This window comes from Gambusia affinis, linkage group LG11, assembly GCF_019740435.1.
Source record: "Gambusia affinis linkage group LG11, SWU_Gaff_1.0, whole genome shotgun sequence".
NCBI lineage: Eukaryota > Metazoa > Chordata > Actinopteri > Cyprinodontiformes > Poeciliidae > Gambusia > Gambusia affinis.
Window position 1 is genome coordinate 1,780,376 of NC_057878.1, and position 21,390 is coordinate 1,801,765.

Genomic DNA, 21,390 nt, shown 5'->3' on the forward strand with positions numbered 1-21,390 from the left:
GATGTGATCACACAGGAGTTGTACAGATTAATCAACAGCTAGCTAGCAATCATAATCAGCATGTTGGTTTTATCCACAGTTAACAGCAGAAACGTTTTGTTGTCATTGTGTGACATTCAGTTTGACCAAACTTCTCCCGTTTGAGGTCTGTAATGATTAAAGGTGAGCATTAATCGCATTGTTTATCATTTATTATTATACGTTTCTCATTATGATAAGAATTCAGATTTATCTTTGTCACAATAAATTCAAATTAATGATATTTAAAAAAAACTGTTTGTAGTTTTACTATTTTCTCCATTGTTTGTTTAATGACAAAATCTGATTAAATGCAGTTACTGTCTGCAGTTTAATCATAGAACTCAATCATGTTACACATGGGGATGTTTTCCAACAGCACTATTTGTGCTAGTGGGGCAATAATTAGTGTGTCAGCCAAGTTTTGTTAAAATATAATAAATAGTTCTTATCGCCACTTTTATTGCTGTCAAAATAGTACCACAAAACATAGTGATAAAACTTAAAGTATCTATCACCCACCACTAGTAATGATTACCTAAATGATTTTGATTTGCTACATCCCAGAAAAATTTATTTTCTCGTTACTTTTTTTTCCCCATGCTATAAGTGCCTTTGAACTGCATGATGGACCATTCTGGATTTTCTTCCATGAGGATCTCATAACAGTTTCCTGAGTTGTGGCCCACTTCTCCTGACAGACTGGGTGAAACCGGGTCAGACTGGTCCCACTTGGCCCTTTTCACCTCTGACCACACCTTCTTTGTGGGACTCGGATCAGGACTTTGTGATGGCCACTCCAGAACGTTCACTTTGATGTTGGTGGCCAAATTTCTACTTCCTGTTTAATGGCTTCAGATGTATCTAAACTTGATGCCTTTTCCCCTTGGTAACATCTGCTTTGTGAAGACCACAAGTGTCTCCCACAACATGATGCTCCCACTCTCATGCTTTATAGATAGGATGGTGTTCTCAGGCTTTTTCTTCATTATTTCATCAGATCACATGACATTCCTAAATTATCTCTCTTTTTGTGGCCTTTTAAGTGATGGCTTCTTCCTCTCTGAGTGGCCTTTCAGCCGGTGTTGGTACAGACCTTTTAGGGTTTTTTTTACTTTTGTTTGGGGTTGACTTGGGGCAAACTCATTCATCTCAGGCACACATAATTCATTTTTTTCTTGAACTCTTATAGCAATTCAGTCACAGTTTGTGTATTAACCTATTAAAAGATTACAAAGCCATGACATCATCAGCCGACCTTTAAAATAGTAGAGAGGTGTCAGCTGAAAAGTCTGTTTAATCAAGACCTTCTTCAGACTAAAACTGTTTACTGTCTTGGACTTTTATTTGGTAATTTATTCTGCAAAGTTAAATGTTAACATGTGATTTTATCAGTGCCTCATGTTTGTAAAGTTTAGACTTAGAAGAAAGTGGTAAAAACATTCTCTAAAATATTCTATAGTGATTCTGGCATTTAGATGATCTAAATCATTTTAATAATCCTACCTGACCGAAAACAGGAGAAGTTTTGTGTTATTAATATTGGACATTAAAACGAAACTGTCATATCTTTTTTAAGTGTATTCAAAATTTTAAAACTAACAAGTTAAGTAGAGGCAGACAGAAGGGTCCAGTGATGGACACTCCCTTTGTGATCACACTTCTCTGTAAGGTTTGTAATAAATTTGTAATGATGATTGTTGGAAACTGAAATATGACCCAATAGCAGGTAAGTTTAAAGCCTTTAAATCTGTGTGTGTGGTCTTGTATTTGATACATTGTAGGGAGGATTTTCCTAACACCAACTAAGTGTTGCGGAGATCCACTGCTCCACAAGTAGAAGTGCTGCTTTTGGCTTGGGGGTCAAGAGTTAGGGATTAGAGGTCAAGAGTTAGGGATTAGGGGTCAATGGTTAGTGGTTAAGGGTCAGGCTCAGAGTTAAGATGTGAATTAAGTTTAGGTGTAGAGTCTGAGCTTGGCTGTAGAAATGAATGGAAGTTAGGATTGTACATTTATCGTGCTGTTTATCATTTATCATAAAAATGATAAAAAATTGTGATAAGAATTTTGTTTTATCATTGTTATAAGCTTCAGTTATTGATAGTAAATAATAAAGAAAACTGATAGTATGATCAGAACTGTTGGTGTTGTAATTTTCTTTTCTCCACTGTTCCACAAGTACATCAATGAACATCAGTAAATTTGAAAGTTTGATTAAATGCAGTTACTGTGTGCAGTTTAGTGGTAAACATCACTTCAAAATAATGCAATCAAATTCTAAGTCTTAGAATGGACTTATATACACACTGTATGGTGTGTGTGTGTCGGGGTGTATACTTGTATATAGCACAGATAGAGAACCACAAACAAAGGTCATTTGTGTTGATCATCTTTCTGGTCCTCACTTTTGTTCAGTTCTACTCCGCTCTGTTGCTTAGGTTTAGAAGTTTGGAGTTCAATAAGTTTTGGCTAAGGCTAGGATTTTACGAAGTGAAAAGTCTTCATTTGGATAGAAGTGTGTGAGAGTGTGTGTGTGTGTGTGTACTTGCTGCTTCAGAGGTTTGGTGGACAATAAGTGCAATCCTGTTACCATTTAAGCTGCTTCTGTGGAATGATCTCAGCAAATGTTCCTGGGAACAAAAATCTAACAAGTCTGTTTCACCACGTCATGCAGCATATGGATGTTTGGAAAATGACATAGAAGTATGTGAAGTAGTTGTAAAAGGAACCTCAGATTTTATATACATGAATTAAGACGGTTTGTTTGGACAGATACATGTGCCACTGTCAGGCATCTGGAAAATTTTTCCAAGGTTAAACTGGATTGGTCGAAGTCCATGATTCTCTGTGTGGTATCATGACTGATGACATCACACCAGGATCAGTGTGTTTCAGCTGCTGAGTTAAAATACATTAGTTGGTGAGCCTCCATTTAACTCAAATATTGGGAATTAATCAGAACCCTGTCTAATATAGTGTCATGTGGGCTTTCACTAATGGTTCACTAGTGTACTTACCTCTGTATAAATAAATTTTTTCATTTTACAAAAACCAAAAAAAGACATTTTTGGAATGGTCTGGAAGTCCGTTTCCTCTGACCACCACCAGCAGGTGAAGTGTCTTGCTCAAAGACACAACAATTTGTCAGGATTTGAACTGACAACCCTTTGATTACAGGATGAACTCCTGCCACCTCCACCTCAACAAAGCAGCTAAAACAAATACTTTTCATCTCTTCCACATCCCACCACTGTGGGAGTCATTTTTCCTTAGTTGACGGTTTCTCTCACCAGCTGCATTAATCCAGTGACTTCATCAGTAATTAGGGATGACATGTTTGACCTCTGTGCTCAGTTTTTTGTTACTTCTGTGCTCTGGTCACACGCTGCAGTAACCTCATCAGTTCCTGGATTTGAGCCAGTGGCAGTAGTGAAGCTTAGCAGGTAAAGTTGAAGATAATGCAGATCAGTGGAGATAATGGGACTAGCTGCTGCTTATTGTGATGCTTGTTGTTGTTCTTTTTTTGCTGGCAGATGCCGGACTCTCAGCAACAAGCAACTTTCTACTTTAATTTTCCTAATGCATTAAGAGCACTTGTGATGCCAGATTAAGTTCAGATTAATCTAAGTGAATCCCCATGCGCAGCTCCAAAAGCGACCGTGATCACTCTGCTGCTCTAAAGGTGAAGCTGTTGGCTTCTTAACAGCCATGGGGCAAAGGTTTCTTTCAGCATGGAAGTAAGTCAGCAGGCTTTGTTCTGATTGGATCAAAATTGTTTGCGACATGATTGGATGATCAACAAAGGAGGCAGAATGATTGGACCTCACAGAAATGTGTGAAACGTGTCAGAATAATCCTCTTTGAAGAAAACGGCGGTGATTCCCAAAAGCATTACATACAGATTCACACACACACACACACCCACTCACACACACTGAGAGCATCTGGCAGGTAGTATTCCATCAAGTTCAAAGGTTTTTCCTTTTTGATAAAGAAAAAGTGCCTCACTTAACCTGATCACAAAATCTTACCAAGGATTTTTGTCTAGTTTCTAGTGCAAATATCTTAGTTCAGTTGAAATAAGACAAAACTAAACTCAGTCAGACATAGGAACTTGTTTTAAGCCAATAATTACTTAATATTGATGAAAAGGACCAGTTCCACCGGCAGATTATTTCACTTATAACAAGACATTTTCCCCATGTTATAAGTGAATTAATCTGCCAGTGGAACTAGTCCTTTTCATCAATATTAAGTAATTATTGATGTAATGCATGCTCCCATAACCATCTGGAAAGTTACTTATAGGTTATGTTTGTCTTATTTCAATTAACAAAGATATTTGATCCAAAAACTAGACAAAAATACTTGGTAAGATTTTGTGTTTTTTGCAGTGAAGCAAAAAGGATGTTCCTAAGCAACAGAGGTTGTTGCTCCTGTTGTATGACTAAATCATACCTGCACTGTGTTGCACCTGTTAGAGCCTAGTCCATAGCTGGCTCTGGATCCCAAACAAATGCTTTTACTCTGATGTCGTCCTTCTAAGATCCATTTGCTTTAAATCCAGCTTTTACTGCTTTGGATCAAGCCGCAGATCGCCGTCTCGCTACGCTTTCTGCTTCCAGTAATTCTGACTCCTCTGCATCACAAGCTGAGAGCAATTTATGTCATAAGTCAAAGTACAGAAAAAAAAAAAGCCATCATTTTATTTCAATTTATGGTGCCAGGATTAGAAGGGGGAGGGGAGGGCAGGGCTGCAATGGACCTCGAGATTGCAGGCAGATTATGAGCTTCGGGGTCGGTCTAATTCCTGCAGCCGTGATTAGGCTGACAGTGTAATTATCCGCTCTCATTAGAGAGACTTCAGGGTGCTGCTGTGTGTGTGTGTGTGTGTGTGTGTATGTGTATGTAGCTCCACATTTAACATACTCTTTCTGTGTCAGTGTTACACTGCCTCTGCAGCAACTACCGTCCTCTCACACACACACACACACTGCTGGCCTACTTCAGCTTCTGCAGCATTTGGTGATTCACATCAGCCGACTCTGTTTCAGCCTACAACAGCTGAAGAGGGGCAAATTCCTCCCGACTTCAAAGGCAGCTGAATGTTTATTGGACAGAATCTAATTTTAGCTTCACAATGTAGGTCAGCTGAATGTGTGAGATGCAGCTGGAGAAGATGGAAGCCATGGCTGGCTGTGTAAACAGAAGAGCAATGACCAAGAGCAAAACCACATCAGCAGCCGAATTTTATTTCAAACAGGACAAATATTTAAATATATAAATACTTATATACACATATTTACAAACTAAGACATAATAATAATAAATGTGCAGAAGTCCATGAACTGTGTTTTCCATATCCTGTTGAACAGTTTTGATGTGACATTGTTGAGGAAAGATGTGATTACAAGTATAGCTCACTATCACAGCAACATGTTGACTCTAACGTTGCTACATACAGCAGCAACCGCACTGAAAGTAGAGCTGCACGATCTTAGGAAAACATGCAATATGGAATAATATTGAGCAACAGTTAAGAGTTAGTTTTTCTATGGTTGGGATAAAAACTGTTTTTTGTGTTAGTTTTGTTTTTTTGCTGCATTCTAAATGGGAAACAAGAACTGACTAGCAGTAGTATCTTCTTGAACACGACTGTAGGAATATTATAGTTTTTATGGAAGCTTGATGTGCACCTTTTGCCACCTGATTAAAAGGATCCATACGGTTCAGTTTGACTTCTGTTGGGCAGTAAACACAGTATTAATGTGTGTGTGGGGAGGGGAGCATGTGTGGGCGTGTTTGTGTTCTTTTAGTAAGATGTTGATGAGATTGGCCGATAATCTCATCTTCCTCATCATCCGAGTTCATTCTGCCCTTTCGCTCACTCACAGTATGGATCCTCTTAAGTGTGTGTATGTGTGTGTGTGTGTTCTTGTGTTTGACACATTGTGAGGACCTTTTTCCTGATACATACCAAGTTGTGGGGACCAAAAGCCCAGACCCCATAAGAAGAAGTGCTGTTTGGGGGCTAAGGGTTAAGTTTAGGACTAAAGTGTGTATTGAGTTTAGGCTTAGTGTTAGGTATGTACTGGTAATGGTTAGCTTCAGGCCAAGGCTAAATGTCAGGCTCTAGAAATGAATGGAAGTCAAAGTCCTTGTAAAGATACAGTGTGTGATACTGCGTGTGTGTGTACTTGTATATGCTACATATAGAGCACCAGTTTCAGAGTATTTATTTGTTGATGGAGGATGTTTTCCTGCTCCTCACTTTTTGTAGATCTTCTGGTCAGGCTTAGAGGTGTGATGTGAATGAAGTTTTGGTTAAGGTTAGGGTTAGGAATACACTAGTAATAGTTAGGATTAGGGAAAACTTTTGGGTTAAGCATTTTAACCCAGACATTTTATAGAAGTACAAGGATGTGTGTTGGTGTGTGTTTTATGTGGCATCAGGCAGGTGGCCACATGCTTGTCCTCTGAGCTGATTTGGACAGAGAGAGTGAGAAAACAAAGAGAAGGACAGCTAGAAGAGTTGAAGACAGGGAGGAAGAGGAGGAGGAAGAGGAAGGGGCATGGCAGCTCCAGATAAACAGCTCATTGCCCCTCCCCCCTCCCCGGCCAACCTTCCTTCCCATCCGTCTCCTCCTCCGTCTCTCTTGGCCAGGGAGGATGTGACGGGACGGGAGTCTGCAAACTCCGGTGGTTTTCCATCACAGATCGGCTGGTTGCCATAGAAGCAGAGCAGGATCTGGAGGTGTTGCTGTCCGGCGGAGGTCCACACGCTGTCACTGCGGATAATCCTCCTTCAGCAGGATCGCGGTGAAGCCGCTGTTGTAATCCAATCTCAATCCTGTGCAAACGCGGAGAAGACGGTGAAGATGGTGATTGTGAATAGGGGCAGAAGGAGAGGAACTGGGAGTGAGGCGTTTGGGATGCTTCCTTACAGTCGGGTCTTTCTGGCTGGTGCGCGTGTGTTCTGAGACTAACCTTTACAGGATTTCCCTCCACCGGGTTGGGGAGGCTGGGCACATGCTGACATCCCTGTAGGACGAAGTGTTGCCACTCACCCGGCTGTCAAAGTCAAAGAGCAACTCGATCAACAACCTCGCCTGGTTTTCATTTGATGTGACGTAGAAACAAGAGAATTTATTAGAATGAGCTCCTGTTGGAGGAACCAGGTAGGAGAGCAGGTCTTCCAGCAGTTTGTTTGCATTTTCTCAACTGTGATCTGTGTGTGTGTGTGTTTGTAGGAGGAGCAGGCTGCCAAGTTAAAGGCGGAGAATATCCGGGTGGCTTTGGAGAAGATCAAAGAGGCACAGGTGAAGAAGGTGAGTCAGCTCCACACACACTGTGTATATTTATATTGTGTTGGTGTGTGCCTGTGTTGGGAGGAGCAGGTTTCTGGGTCGGGTTAGTGTTACTGCACTTTTTAAAGCTCCAGTCATAACAGCTGGAGTCAACAACGCACACACACGCACACACCCGCACACACACGCCACTCAACATAATGAACACTGCAAGTAAAATCCCAAAGAGACTGGATTAACAACCTGGATTTACTATACACACACAAAAGGACTCCAACCTCTTCGGTGTGTGTGCATGCGTGTGTGGGCATATGTGTGTGTGTGGGTGTGTGTGCGTGTGTGTGTGTGTGTTAGTGTTTTGGGAATAAATCATCTGTTGTATTGATTCTGCTCAGAGCTCTCAGAGATGAAAGTGATCATGTTGGACATGATCCAGGTTTCCTTCAGGCTCACAACTTAAAACGAGATTTGATGCATTGTTTCTGTTTTCAGCTACTGGATGGGGATGAAGCCAGAGTGTGTTTCACTTCCAGTCTTATGTTTGAAGCCTCACTGTGTCTCCATCAGGATCAACGTTGGAAGTACTGCCTCTGTTTAGCTGTGTTAGCTAACTAGAGGTTGACTGAATCCTCCTCCAGTCGGATTCCTGCTGCAGCAGAGTCTGCAGTCTTCCACTCATGCATGTGATTCAGTAAAGGACAATGCTGCAGATTAGCGAAATGGACCTCCTTCAGCTCAACTTGCTTCTCTTTCTGGGTCACATTTTGGCTTAAACAAAGTAAAGCAAAGATTTGTTGGGATCATGTTGAAAGCTGCTCCCTCTTCTTGTTTTGTGATATGAAGCCTTGGATCCCAGTCAGATCTCTGAGAGCTGATTGGGCGACGCGTTGCTCCTCTGATGTGCGGGAACATGACGGCTGACCTCCTCTGCTCCCTGTCTTCTTCACAGCTGGTGATCCGTGTTCATCTGTCAGACGAGAGCTCAAAGACCATGATGGTGGACGAGAGACAGACAGTCCGACAGGTACACCTCCTGCTCCTGCACCAATAGAACCACCACAGATACTGGTGGTTTTGTTTTGTTTATTTTAAATTAAATTTATTAAGTTTGAGAGCAGGATTAGCTGTTTTTAGTGGAGGGGAAAAGGTTTTTCTTTTGTGGGAACATGGAGCTTTTTGTCCAAGGTTCATCCTTCCAGACATCATATTGACATAATCCTCATCTCCATCTATGAAAAGCTTTTCTGCAAAAGTCTTACACTCATGTATCTAAAAAGTAAATTGATCTTAAATATTTTAATCCCAGGTCCACTGATGGGACTATTTATTTCTGTTTTTGTTTTTTATTTTCTCACAGTCATTCGGTGTCTTTATTAATACCAGTCCCAAGCCTAATCGGAAGCCACAGTTGTTTTGAGGTCAGTCCAGGGTGTGTGGCAGTACAGCTGGACCTGACTGTGTCTCCTGTGCTTCAGGTTCTGGACAGTCTGCTGGACAAATCTCACTGTGGCTACAGTCCAGACTGGTCCCTGGTGGAGACCATCACAGAGCTGCAGATGGGTGAGTGCACACCAACACACAGCTTCACAATGTGAAGCACAGATATAGTCAGACGTGTTGCTGACTGAATGTTCACACGGGTGAGTTTGATCCAGTTGCTACAGGCGAAAACTGGGACACGCCAGTACCATCGAATTTGTAGTATTTACAAATATTTATTATTAAAAGCTTTTGTGTACACAGAATGAAGGCCCAGTAGTTCATCATTTTAAATTGTGTAAGTGACGCTTTCAGTCTCCATCATGATGTAAATGCAGTGAGGTAAAAGCTCCAGCAGTGATTCACACCATTCAGACACAGAGTATATGAGCTGTGCTAAAGGGCTGAGATGTGTGTCTGTGGCACACACTGTATTTTATAAGCGCTAGCTTAGCACTGATTGTGTTAGTGTAGATCTGATGCAGCCATGTGTGTGATCTAACCTACATCCTGGTCCTCCTGCTGAACGCCAGCATTCAGGAGGTGGAGGAGCATGAAGGCTAAAAGCCGAGCTACAAGCCACAGTTCTGCATCAGCGGAGCTTAAATCTGCACTCAGGTAGTGAAGGGAATCGGTTGGATATGGAGTTGAAGAATTGAAGGCTTATAGTTGTTCCTCTGTTGTAGCGTTAACCTTTGCAGTGTGATCCAGCCACTAGCTCAGTAATGTGTCGTTATGATGTTAGATTTTCTTTTGGCAGATTATTAATGCACTGTAGAAAATGACTTTAAGTCCTCTGTTTGGTTTGAACCATTCCCCAGGTGTGACTCATGGTCAGTGTGAAGTCCTGTTTATGTCCAGAACTTGTCTGGAACTAAACAAGCAGAACCTGGACAGGCTTGGTGGTGAAACAACCAGCACCGTTTCATGCTTCTCATGTTATCCGCCTTCAGATTCATGACTGACCAGCCTTGGTCCTTAAGGATTCTGACTCTCATTAATTTGTTTTTGGTCTATATCATATATAAGTGTTGGTTCTAAAATCCTAATATGTTATCATAAAATGTCTATTTAAAACCTTATTTGTTGGATTGTTTAGGGCTTCAAATCAAATCAAATCATGATATGTGGGATGTGGGACTCACAAAAAAATATGATTATTTTACAGATATTGTTTTTTTCAACATTGTTGCCTTTCAAACACTTTCAAGTGTTAGTTTGTCCCTAGCAGCCTTTGTAGTTCCACTTTGGTACATTTCTCAGAAAAGGAAAGACAAATGTTTCTGTTTTTTACTTCTACCTTCTGCTGTGAATGAAGTAACAGGATATGGCCCTGAACAAATAAGAACCATCTGTGTGAAAATAAATAAACAAACCTTTGCTGACTAATGGATCCAGGTTGTGGATTAGCATTAGCATCATTAGTTCAGTCAGCAGCAGAAGCTTAGGTGAAGCCATGAGGCCGTTACCTTCTATAAATCTGAGGAGGGGTTGTTGTGATGTGGTTCTGTCTCTTTAAAGGTGTTTTGAACTGTCTAAAAACTGTTGCTAGCTAGGTTAGCATTGGTGATGTGAGTTATTCAAATCAACATAGAGCAAGCTACATACTTTGTTTTTGTTGAACAATGCTGACATAACGCTTTCATTTGACCCAGTTTTGTAGTTTTTGTTTTTGGTGTGTTAGTTTCCTCCATAAACATGTGAAGGTCAAGAAAGATGAATCGAGAAATCAGTTGATTTTGGTCACCTGCCAATTCATGGTTGCGTCTCTTCACGGGAAATTTGAAAATATGACTAGGTAATTATGTGTTATTGGAAGACATTATTAGCAACACCTAAAGACCAACTATAAAGTCTTAAAAAGACAAACATAAAAAAATAATTAACTTAAAATACTGCACAGTAGTGCAGTTGGTAGAGCTGTTGCCTTGCAGCAAGAAGGTCCTGAGTTCGATTCCCGGTCCGGGGTCTTTCTGCATGGGGTTTGCATGTTCTCCCTGTGCATGGTGGGTTCTCTCCGGGTTCTCCGGCTTCCTCCCACAGTCCAAAAACATGACTGTCAGGTTAATTGGTCTTTCTGAATTCTCCCTTGGTGTGAGTGTGTGTGAATGGTTGTGTGTCCTGTGTGTCTCTGTGTTGCCCTGTGACAGACTGGTGACCTCTACAGGGTGACCCCGCCTCTCGCCCGGAACGTAGCTGGAGAGGAACCAGCAACCCTCCCGATCCCTCTAAGGGAGAAGGGTGTTAGAAAATGGATGGATGGATAACTTAAAATACTTTTTTTGCATTTCTGTTGTTTCATCCTAATTAAAGTGTCCAGACTTTTTTAATCCTTTATCCGTGACTTGTCAAGTTGTTAGTGTGTAGAGCAGTAAAGACAGGAAGTGGTTACAGAGTTTTGGTGAATAAAGACACCTGACCTCAGTCTGCCTGTGTGTGAACAAGCTGACCAAACATTGTGCTTCAACCTGTCTTTGCTTTCACTGTTACTGGTGAATGAAAAAACCTTGTAATCAATAAATAAACAATGCTTCGCATAGGGAATAAAGGCGAACAGATCACATTACCAGTTCGGCAGTATTTTGAATATTTGAAAAAAAAAAAAAAACAACTAATCATTAATTATCAATACAGACTGATGTGAAATGTTTACATCATGATAGGGTTTTTAAGTCACATTGTGTGTCTATTTGATGCTACTCTTGTAATCTTGTGCAAATTAGAAAAAATAAGTTTAATAATCTGTTTTTCTGATTTTCATGACTTGATGCATCTCCCTGAATGCAGAACGGATCTTCGAGGATCACGAGAACCTGGTGGAGAACCTGCTGAACTGGACCAGAGACAGCCAGAACCGCCTCATGTTCACCGAGCGCATCGAGAAGTACGCCCTGTTCAAAAACCCACAGGTAAACAGAACACTCACATCTGCCCACATCTGGAAACCTGCTCCATTTTTCTCACATGCTTCCTGTCTGCTGCAGAACTACTTACTGGGGCGGAAGGAGACGTGCGAGATGGCAGAGAGGAACAAAGAAGCTCTGCTAGAGGTGGGTTAGTTCGGCTTTCTTCAGATACACTCCCATGTTTTCTCACCTGCAAATCTTTAGACAGAAACATTAGACTGACAGGAAAAATTTCGATTTGCATCCCAGGAGTGTTTCGGAGGCAGTTCGGTGTCTGTCCCTGAGATGGAGGGAGTGCTGTGGCTGAAGGAGGACGGCAAAAAGTCATGGAAGAAACGCTACTTCCTGCTCAGAGCATCTGGGATCTACTACGTTCCAAAGGGCAAGGCCAAGGTGTGTGACGGATGGAGTGCCGGGTGGAGGGACCATCTGTGTGTGTGTGTGTGTGTGTGCGTGTGTATGTGTGTGTGTAGTAAAGCTGAAGCTCTCTGTTTGGCCTGTTTTCAGACGTCCAGGGACCTGGTGTGTTTCCTCCAGCTGGATCACGTCAATGTTTACCTGGGTCATGACTACAAGAGCAAGTACAAGGCTCCCACTGACTTCTGCATGGTGCTGAAGGTAAAACGTTCAAGTCATGGTCTACAGCTGCCACCTACTGGTCAAAAACTGTCTTTACACTCCAAAGTTAAAGTAGTAATACAGACCTAGTCCATGAATTGTATTATTATTTAAATTTATATTAGCAACTTTACAACTAAGTGAACCACATTTAATTACACACAGATGGATCTTTGAAATGTTATGCGTGTGTGTGTGTGTGTGTGTGTACGTGTGCGCGTGTGTGTTTAGCACCCCCAGATCCAGAAGAAGTCTCAGTATATAAAGTACCTGTGCTGTGATGACATCAGAACTCTCCAACAATGGATCAACAGTATTCGCATTGCAAAGGTACTGATTAGATTACAGATGTAACATCTATGTGCTGCATCTCTAAGCTAGCTTACAGACTGGAGACGACAGTCACCTGGGAAGCCATCCACCTGTTACCTAGCAACAAGTTGACCTTATAGCTAAATTATATGAGGTAACTCTGTTTTTACTGGGCCCAGTTCACTTGGTCAGACCTTTCCACTTCCTTCTTTCACATCCATTCAATTCTGGAATGGCAGAAAACAAAAAGAATCAAGCAGCTGCAACAGCCTAGTCAAAGTCCACATCTCAACTGGGCTGAAAAGCTTAGTAGGACTCTGTAAAAGAAACATCCACAAGCCTCAGTGAGGTGAAGCAGCATTGGACAGGAGAATGAGGTGGCTCTGAGCTGTATGTGTGTGTTTGTTTGTGTGTGTTTGTTTGTCAGTACGGGAAGCAGCTGTACATCAACTTCCAGGAGGCCATGAGGAGGACAGAGGCCGCCTACGACTGGTCTTCCCTCTCCTCTTCTTCCATCAAGTCCGGCTCCAGCTCTTCCAGCCTCCCAGGTCTGTTTCACATTTTTCAGTCTCAACCTCCAGTCCTCAGCGGCGCTGTCTTGCTACTTCAGGTGTCTGTGTGCTTCAGCACACCTGGCTCCAGTGTTAGCTTGTTAGCAGAGCTCTGAAGAGCCTGACTGCATGTTGATGAGGCGGAGTTGTCGTTTGATTCAAGCTTGTAAGGGGACAAATCTAAAAGTGGCAGCAGTCTGGCCCTTGAGAATGCAGTTTGAAGCTACTGGTTTAGTCCCAGTAAGCCACGCTGAGCATCATGACCTCATAATGCTGCTGTCGACTCAACCTCTGACCTCCTGGTGAACCCTGCAGAGTCGCAGTCCAACCACTCCAGTCAATCAGACAGCGGCGTGTCAGAGCTGACGTCATCTGGACACACCCGCTCCCAGAGTGTGGTCAGTTCCATCTTCTCTGACGCCTGGAGGAGAGGAACGCAAGGAGAGGTGAGAACACACACACACACAAACACACACACACACGCACACACACACAAATTCGTCTTTGGTCATCATTTTTATTCTCTTCCCACAATTCCTTTTCTGCTTTTCTAGCAGCGTTTAAAGGTGAAAGGACGTATGATGGTTCCTCTCTGTGTGGGGGGAGGAGGAGGCAGTGGAGGTTAGACAGGAAGTGATGTAACAAGCATGTGAAGTCTTTAACAGCCTGTCTGTTTGGCATTTGTGTTTGAAGTGAAGACGGACTAAAGCAGCAAACTGGGAATGATGGGAAATCTGCAAATAAATAAAGGAAGAGGCAGAAATAAAGAGACATTGTTTACAAATACTATATTAAGAATATTATAAAAGGTGCCGTACTACAGAGGGTGTATAGGGAAGAATGTTTTACTGTCAGAATTCCCACATTAAAAAGCCGACCATCAGATCCCAGCTGAACAGATGCATCGTGGGACTAATGTAATCTCAGCGCGCCGGCCTCACTGCATTCCCACGTGGATAAAGAGCATGTTGCTGCACGACTTCTCTACTTCCAGATGCTGCAGTGGAACACCAGCATCCAGATCTGTTCTCAGGAAACGTCAGCAGTTGGCCGTTTCCCACGCCGGACATTTGTTTGATGGCAGGATGTGTTTGGAATGGGACCGGGGGAGAGATGGCCCAGCTTGTCCTCTGCTCCATCCTCCCTTCCTGTATCAGCTTGTTGTTCTTTGCAGCTCCTCTTGCTGAAACAGGATCAGTTTTCAGAACATCTCCTGTCTCTTAAATCAGGTTGAAACTTTTTCACATCAAAGGGCCAAAACATGAGTTCTAATTAATACTTGCAGAAAAGTTATTGCAATTTTTAGAAACCAGTCTGATTTTTGTCAAATGTTTTTATGAAAAGGGAAAGAAGGACAGAGAGAGCAGAGGTCAACAGTAGAAGCTGCCCAGCAGATGGAGGTCAAACTCATTTTGATTTTGGGCCTTATTAGGATCATGGACAGTCTCAAAAGGTCAAAGCTGTGTCTGCGTTCAATAAGCACTTCTTAAAATGAAATATTGCACATCTTTTCACCTTGTAATTTTGATTCATTTTTTGCAGTCATAATCACAGAATTTGCAGTGCTAATTTAGAAATATTTGCAAAGAATTTTAAAATAGTTGTGCTTATGTATGACATTAAATGTGACTTGTTGTTAATCGCCACATCAATCCCACCCAGACTATAACTTGACATTAAGTACAGCTAAGCTAGCAGTGTACTAGAAGTAAGAAATACTGCCACCTGCAGGTTGGAGTAGGCATCGCTTGAAGCATGGATTTGACCATTTTTGCAGAGAAATGCAATGGACTCAAAATGATCAATTAGCATGTAAAAAATGCAGGGACTGGTTGATTTGCGTGAATTTCCACAATTGTGGAATCGCATAAACCTGGCGGGACAAATTGATGTAATTATCAGTAAACAGCTAATAATTAAACAATTGATTTGATTGATCAAATAATCTTGAAGTACACAACTGTTATCGTTAAGGTCTTATTTATGTAGCTCTCTACAGAGCCACACAAAAAGCTGTGGCGGACCAGATTTGGCCCCCAGGCCTCGACATTAACACGTGTCTTGAAGGATACATTAATCTGGATTTCTGCTGAAGGAAGACAGTAGGAGCATTATTAACTGCTTATAACCTTTAACCGAATCTCATTCTCCTCTGTTTGCTTTGATGTTGGATTTCTTGCATCTCATTTGTTTTTAACAAATCCTACGTTTTATTGTATTCTTTCTCCCTCACCACTTCTCTTCCTCTGCCCACAGATGATGAAGATGGACCCCATCAGTAGGCCCATCCCGGTCCAGATTCCCAGCCTCTCCCCCCAGCCTCAGACTCCGCCTTCCCGGAGCAGCTACACCGATGGGCTCGTCCCATCCGAGGACTCCTCCTCCTCTCCGTCCCCGCCCTCCCCCCCTCCCCCACCTCCTCCCTCTGTGGCCAGTATGGGCCACCAAGGGGCACCTCCTTCCTCCTACGTGAAGTACAGCACTCTGGCTCGCCTGCAGAGCCAAAACCAGGCTAGAACACAGCAGGCTGCCGGCGCCGGTACCACTCCCCTTCCCTTGCAGAACTACAACACCCTCCCAGCTTCTTACGGTACCTCCCCACCGTCGCCCCCCCCTCCTCCTCCACCTGTGGCGCCGGCTCCTGGCTCAGCCATGGCTGCTCTAAAGTTCGGTCTGCCAAGCCCCAACTGTCTCCCGCCGCCACCTCTGCCAGAGGAGGAGCCACTGGAGATACACAGCCTCCCAGAGGGCCTGGATGCCAACGGTCTGCCCCCTCCTCCCCCTCCGGAGCCCCTCCCCAACCCCTGCCCACAGCTCTCCAACTCAGGCCTGCAGCAGTTCCTGTCACAGAAGTTCCCCAACATGGTGTACGACTTCACTCCCACAGCGCTGCCGGACGGTTCCTCCGCACCCCTTCCACCTCCCACAGAACTTTCCCCCCCAGCATCACTACAAGTCCTCCGGCCTCTGTCTCCCAATGCCCCCCCACCTGCTCCTCCCAAAACCTTCTCTGGTGGATTCCCTCCTCTGACCGCCCCAAAACCGTCTGGCCCTTCCTCCCTCCCCATTGCCCTCTCTCCGGTGTCCCCCACCCAGCCGTTTTCTGGACACGGCCCTGTCAGGAAGCAGCAGAGCTTCTCGACGGGACACTCCCCGAATCAGCCCCCCCCCACACTGCCCAAGCAGCACAGCCTCTCCTCCAAGAACCTGGCCATCTCTCCCTCCGCCTCCTCCTCATCTGTCTCCATCGCCGCGGCTACCTCCTCTTTGGTCAAACAGATTGTCAATCAGTTCCCAGGAAACACTTCTCCCATACCCCCTACCAGCTCCGCTCCCCAGTCCCCTCCTGCAGTCAAGGCCAAACCAAAGTGGCAAATCGGGGGCGCCGCAGTGCCACAGTCACCTGAGTTCCCCCCGCCTCCCCCTGACAGCTCCTTAGGAGACTTTCCTCCTCCGCCCTCTTCCTCCTCCAAGTCGGGCTCCCCCATCAAGAAGTCTCCCTCGACCTCCTCCACGGGGTCTGCCAAGCGTGGGCCTCCCCCAACCCCACAGAGGGCCTCCTCTATGAAAGACCCTCAGGATGAGCGGCCCAAGAAGGTGGAGAGTCTGTTGAGTAAATTTGGTCAGGCCCCCCAGATGGGAACATCGTCAAGCTCCTCCTCAGCAACGGGATCTCCTTCCAAAGACTCCGCCTCCCTTCCGGCGCCGCTCCCCAAGCCAGGGAAGCTGAACCTGGCCAACCTGCCTCTGGTCATCCAGGGCCTGCAGAGTAGCCAGCAGCATCAACCTGACTTCCCCTCGCCTCCTCCCCCACCTCCTCCCTCCCAGCATCCTCACCTGGACTCATCAGCCGACTTTTTCCCTCCCCCGCCGACCGAATTGGAGCTCTTCCCTCCCCCGCCTCACCCCTCTGAGTTCCATCACCCTCCCAAGGTTGCTGTTGTGAACCCCCAGCCTCAGATGCAGCCTCCTCCGCAGTCGTCAACATCCTCTTTCTCCTCGTCGTCATGGAAGCAAGGCTCACTGAAAAAGGGGGCGGTGCCTCCTCCAGCGATGAACCGGCGCAGTAGCAACACGGCTCAGTACGACAACACCATCTCACTGCCTCTCTCGCCTCCTCCGCTGTCCCAAACCCCGCCCCCCTCCCTCTCGTCCTACTCCTCCTCCTCCTCCTCCTCCTCCCCCATACCCCCTACCTCCCCAAAGTCAGCAGGGCCCGCCTCCCTGGCCTTCAAACCTCACTTCCTGGAGGACCTGAACCGCACGCTGAAGAGGAAGTCAGTGTCGCGCCACGGCTCGCTCACCTCCTCCCACCTGATCCCCTCCTCCAAGATGGAGCCCGTGGGCACAATGGACGACATGGCGCTCCTGCCGCCTCCTCCCCCAGAGCTCCTGCCGCAACAGCATCAGCAGGGAGTCCGGGGACACTCCCAGACCCTGTCGCGGCACCACGGGCGCTCCCAATCGGCCAAACATGGCAACATCTCAGGCTATGCAACACTGCGGCGAGGTCCGCCTCCTGCCCCTCCCAAACGGGACCAAAGCACCAAACTGACCAGTGAGTGGTAGGAGGCGGTGACTCTGACTGTAGCTCATTGACCAATCAGGTCCTGTTGTTCCTGTGGAGAGGAAAAACACCCGTCTCTTCTCGGTCTCCTTTGGATTCCAAGCAAGTGGCGAAGCTACTCCTAATCTCAGATTAATCCTCATTATTCCCATCATTACATGTTTAATCCAACATGAGTAACAATTTAAATATATAAATATGTATATGTATATAGTTAGCAAGACAGAAAATCACCCCTCCAGCTTTTTTCACATCTGTGCAGCTTTGCATTGAAACATATGAAAGACTTGAAGTGACGTTTAGCTGCGATGTACCAGGTACTGCATGACCCAAGGAGTCAGGGGACGGAACCACGGAGGAGGAAGGTCCATGATGATGATGATGATGTGTATAGAAGTGTGTATTGTGAAAGGTGAGGGGGGAAGTGTGTGTGTGTAGGGGAGGGGCAATCCTAGAAGGAACATTGCCATTTCTTCCACCCTTTTTTTTTTTTTTTTGCGTGTTTTTTTTATATCAAATTATTTAATACTGGAAAAATATTGTAATAATTATTTTGAATTTTAAGAAGTGGAAGAGGAGAATGAGTTTGACTGGACATGTGACTGTTTTCTACAAGCACCTGCTTTACCAGGCTCCACATTCATTGGATCAAACTGCGTTTGGGCTGATCTGCTGGTTGGAGAACCTGAACCCTGACGGTTCTTCCTCCCAGCCTGGGTCGGTTTCCCACCATCAGAGGGTTTTTGTTTGTTCACACCCTTTGAACTTTTTCACAGTTTTGTCATGTAACTACAATGGAGTATAGGGCCATACTAATAAAAAAATAAAGCAATTAAATTACAAGAATAAAGTTATAATATCTGTTTCTTTTAATACTATGACTTTATTTGAGTATTATTCTCGTAAATCTTTTCTTGTAATTTTATGACTTTATTCTAGTAATTTTATTTTTTAAATTATTTTCTTGGCATGGCCTCAATACTCCATCCTGTGTAACACACTGCAGCATATGTGGCATGTTCATGGAGGATGTCCATTAGGATTTATTGTGGCAGACCAAAACTCAGTAGTGCATAAATGTGAAGTAGAAGGAAAAGATGGTTTTCAGTTTTGTTTCTGGATAAACCGGGTCAGTACATTGTAGAATTACATTTAGATTAATTCAGTAATGTTCTCCACCTTTTTCCTGTATTTTCCTTCCTATTGCTCAGTCTGTCTATCCCAACTCATCAACCTGCTTCCCTGATCCGACTAGAGAAAAACAACCCCACAGCATGATGCTTCCTACACCATGTTTCATTATGTCTTCAGGATGATGTGCAGGACTGACTTCTACTTTCTACATTTATGCATTCACCTGTGTTAAGTCCAATGTGACTATCTCAAGTGCATTTTTGTAATGTTTACAACATGAAGCAGTTCAAGGGGCGTGAAAACCTTTGCAAGGTGCTGTTGTCAACCACATCCTGGTTTCCAGAAGATTCCAGGGGCCGGGCCTGAGGACAGGCTGGGATTGGTCAGAATGTTGACATGTACAGAACAAACACTTTTTTTTTTTTTAAACGTCTGTTAGAAAATCAGCCGGAAATGTTAGCCACGTTACCTGCGTCATTTGGTAGTGTTGCACCAGTTCTTATGTCTTCCCTTCCCTCTACGTGGGGCAGAGTCTGTTCCAAGCTGGGAGGTTGGATTCACCCCAGACAGGCTGCAGTAACCCAAACCAACAGCTAGAGACAGATTACAACTAGTGGCAGAGCAAGCAGGCAGCCAGAGATTCCACATCTGCCAGAACGATGTGAACTGGTGCCAGCATCTCTGCCACCGCAGTCTAACTCTGGCTGAGCTCCACCACCAGCTTCACCTGGTGGCAGTTTTCTGCCTAACAGATCCATCACTAGTTAGTTTTAGTGTGTAGCAGCTCTAGAAATGCCCTGGGAACAAGTGCCTGGAAACAAACAACTCCCTCTTCTGGCAGGAGTGTGGAATCATCACATATCAGCTGAGGACACGCCCCTCTGGATGCTGTGGACACGCCCCTTGGAAGCCTGAACCAGCTGAACATCACCTTTAAGTGACTGCGACCTTTAGGGAGAGAAGTTTTTGTGTTAGACTGCAGGGTCACATGAATCTCAAGCGTGGCTCAAAGGCAACTTCCTTGTTTCTGGAAGAACAACCTGAACCGTTTCCAGGGAAACAGCTCTGTTTGTGTTACTTCGTTTTCAGGACAGAAAGTCGACGATAAACACGTCTGAAGGGATTATCTTTTTTATTTTATCTCCAGGCCTGTAAAACGCTGACTGGAATTATAACTCTGGAGCCACTAGAGGGCGGTATTGTGGCCCGGAAAATATATAAAATATTCATTTTATATATCTTCTTAGATATTATCCATTGAAAAAGAGCCCTCATTGTCCAATGAGCTGAGGAGAATATGGCACAATAATTTAAAATCCCCCCAATAAAACCAAACGAAGTTAAACAGTTGGAAAAAAAAACAAAAAACTAATAAAGCTTTTTTTAAGGGGAATACTTTCTTAATTTGACAAGCTGTTTAAAAAACCAGAACCCATCAGAATTAAACAAATTTAGACCAAAACCCTAAAGGACTTCTGAGATCTTTAGTTATTTACACAAAAGGTGAATCTTATTTATTGGATATAGTGGAGAAACGGCTCCATCTGAACACTTTGAACCAAGCTGCCTTGTTTTAAGGAAGGCGTTTGGATCAGTACTGTGACCCTGTACTGATCCACATCCCTCTGTTCTGTAGGTTTAATCACACCTGGTTCCCTTAGTTTGGTAAATAATTAAAAAAAAAACCTGGTGCCAGAAATCCCACTGAGCTGAAAGTCAGGAGAAAACATTCCGGGTTGTTCCATGGACGGTTCAGATGAAGGTTTTCTGCTCTTTAATTTCCTGCTGCACACAGCTGACCCTGCTTCAGAATGATCCTGCATGACGCCAACACCACCAAAACAAGAGCACAAAAGCCAAAAACGTCAACTTACTGCCCCAGTTGAAACCTTTTATGTGCAATTTTCTTTGTTTATGAGCTATTTATTTCCAGGGTTTAGAAGGTTCTCTGTCAGACCTGCTCTGATGTCGGGCAGTGGACTTCCTCTGAGAAGAGCTACTGATGGACTGAAAGAAAAACACACACCTGGCACATACAGTGGTGCATTCAGGTGACTGCCAACACCAACACAGTTCTAAATTGTTGGGCGTCTCGTTTGAGGACACGGGGCAGAACGGCCAGCTGCTGCTGATGCATTTCAAATAAAGGAGGAAAAAGTCAAAGAACTGCTTCATGTAGAGTTTTTACACACATTCACTTCAGTTCTTTCAGGTATGAGTTGCAGAAACAGCATATTTCAAACCATTTATTCTTACAATAATGAGAATGGAAGCCCACAATCTAGTGTGAAAATTAGAGTATTATAAAAGATGAAGAAAAAAAAAGTCATGGTTGAAGTCATGGTTCAATCATGTCAACAGATAGTTGAGTGAATGGAAAAAGTGGGTAGGAAAAGAAGCACCAGCCACAGGGATAACTGCTGCTTCAGAGGATTGTTGAGCAAAATCCAGTCAAAAATGTGAAGGTGATTCACCAGAAGTCAGTAGACTGATGGGAA

At 44.0% G+C, this 21,390-nt stretch overlaps 1 protein-coding gene across 2 annotated transcripts in view; it reads left to right on the top strand.

Annotated features, from left to right (window-relative positions):
* raph1a (Ras association (RalGDS/AF-6) and pleckstrin homology domains 1a) overlaps positions 1 to 21,035 on the top strand; it is a 66,625-nt gene extending 45,590 nt beyond the window's left edge. For both annotated transcript variants that reach the window (XM_044131035.1, XM_044131036.1), the window contains 11 exons: positions 7,269 to 7,346; positions 8,275 to 8,349; positions 8,801 to 8,885; positions 11,592 to 11,713; positions 11,789 to 11,854; positions 11,960 to 12,103; positions 12,218 to 12,328; positions 12,560 to 12,658; positions 13,068 to 13,188; positions 13,507 to 13,637; positions 15,448 to 21,035. In XM_044131035.1, coding sequence (XP_043986970.1) covers positions 7,269 to 7,346; positions 8,275 to 8,349; positions 8,801 to 8,885; positions 11,592 to 11,713; positions 11,789 to 11,854; positions 11,960 to 12,103; positions 12,218 to 12,328; positions 12,560 to 12,658; positions 13,068 to 13,188; positions 13,507 to 13,637; positions 15,448 to 17,760 — 3,345 coding nt within the window. In that variant the 3' untranslated portion in view covers positions 17,761 to 21,035. The remainder of the gene's footprint in view (positions 1 to 7,268; positions 7,347 to 8,274; positions 8,350 to 8,800; positions 8,886 to 11,591; positions 11,714 to 11,788; positions 11,855 to 11,959; positions 12,104 to 12,217; positions 12,329 to 12,559; positions 12,659 to 13,067; positions 13,189 to 13,506; positions 13,638 to 15,447) is intronic.
* Positions 21,036 to 21,390: the final 355 nt, after the last annotated feature.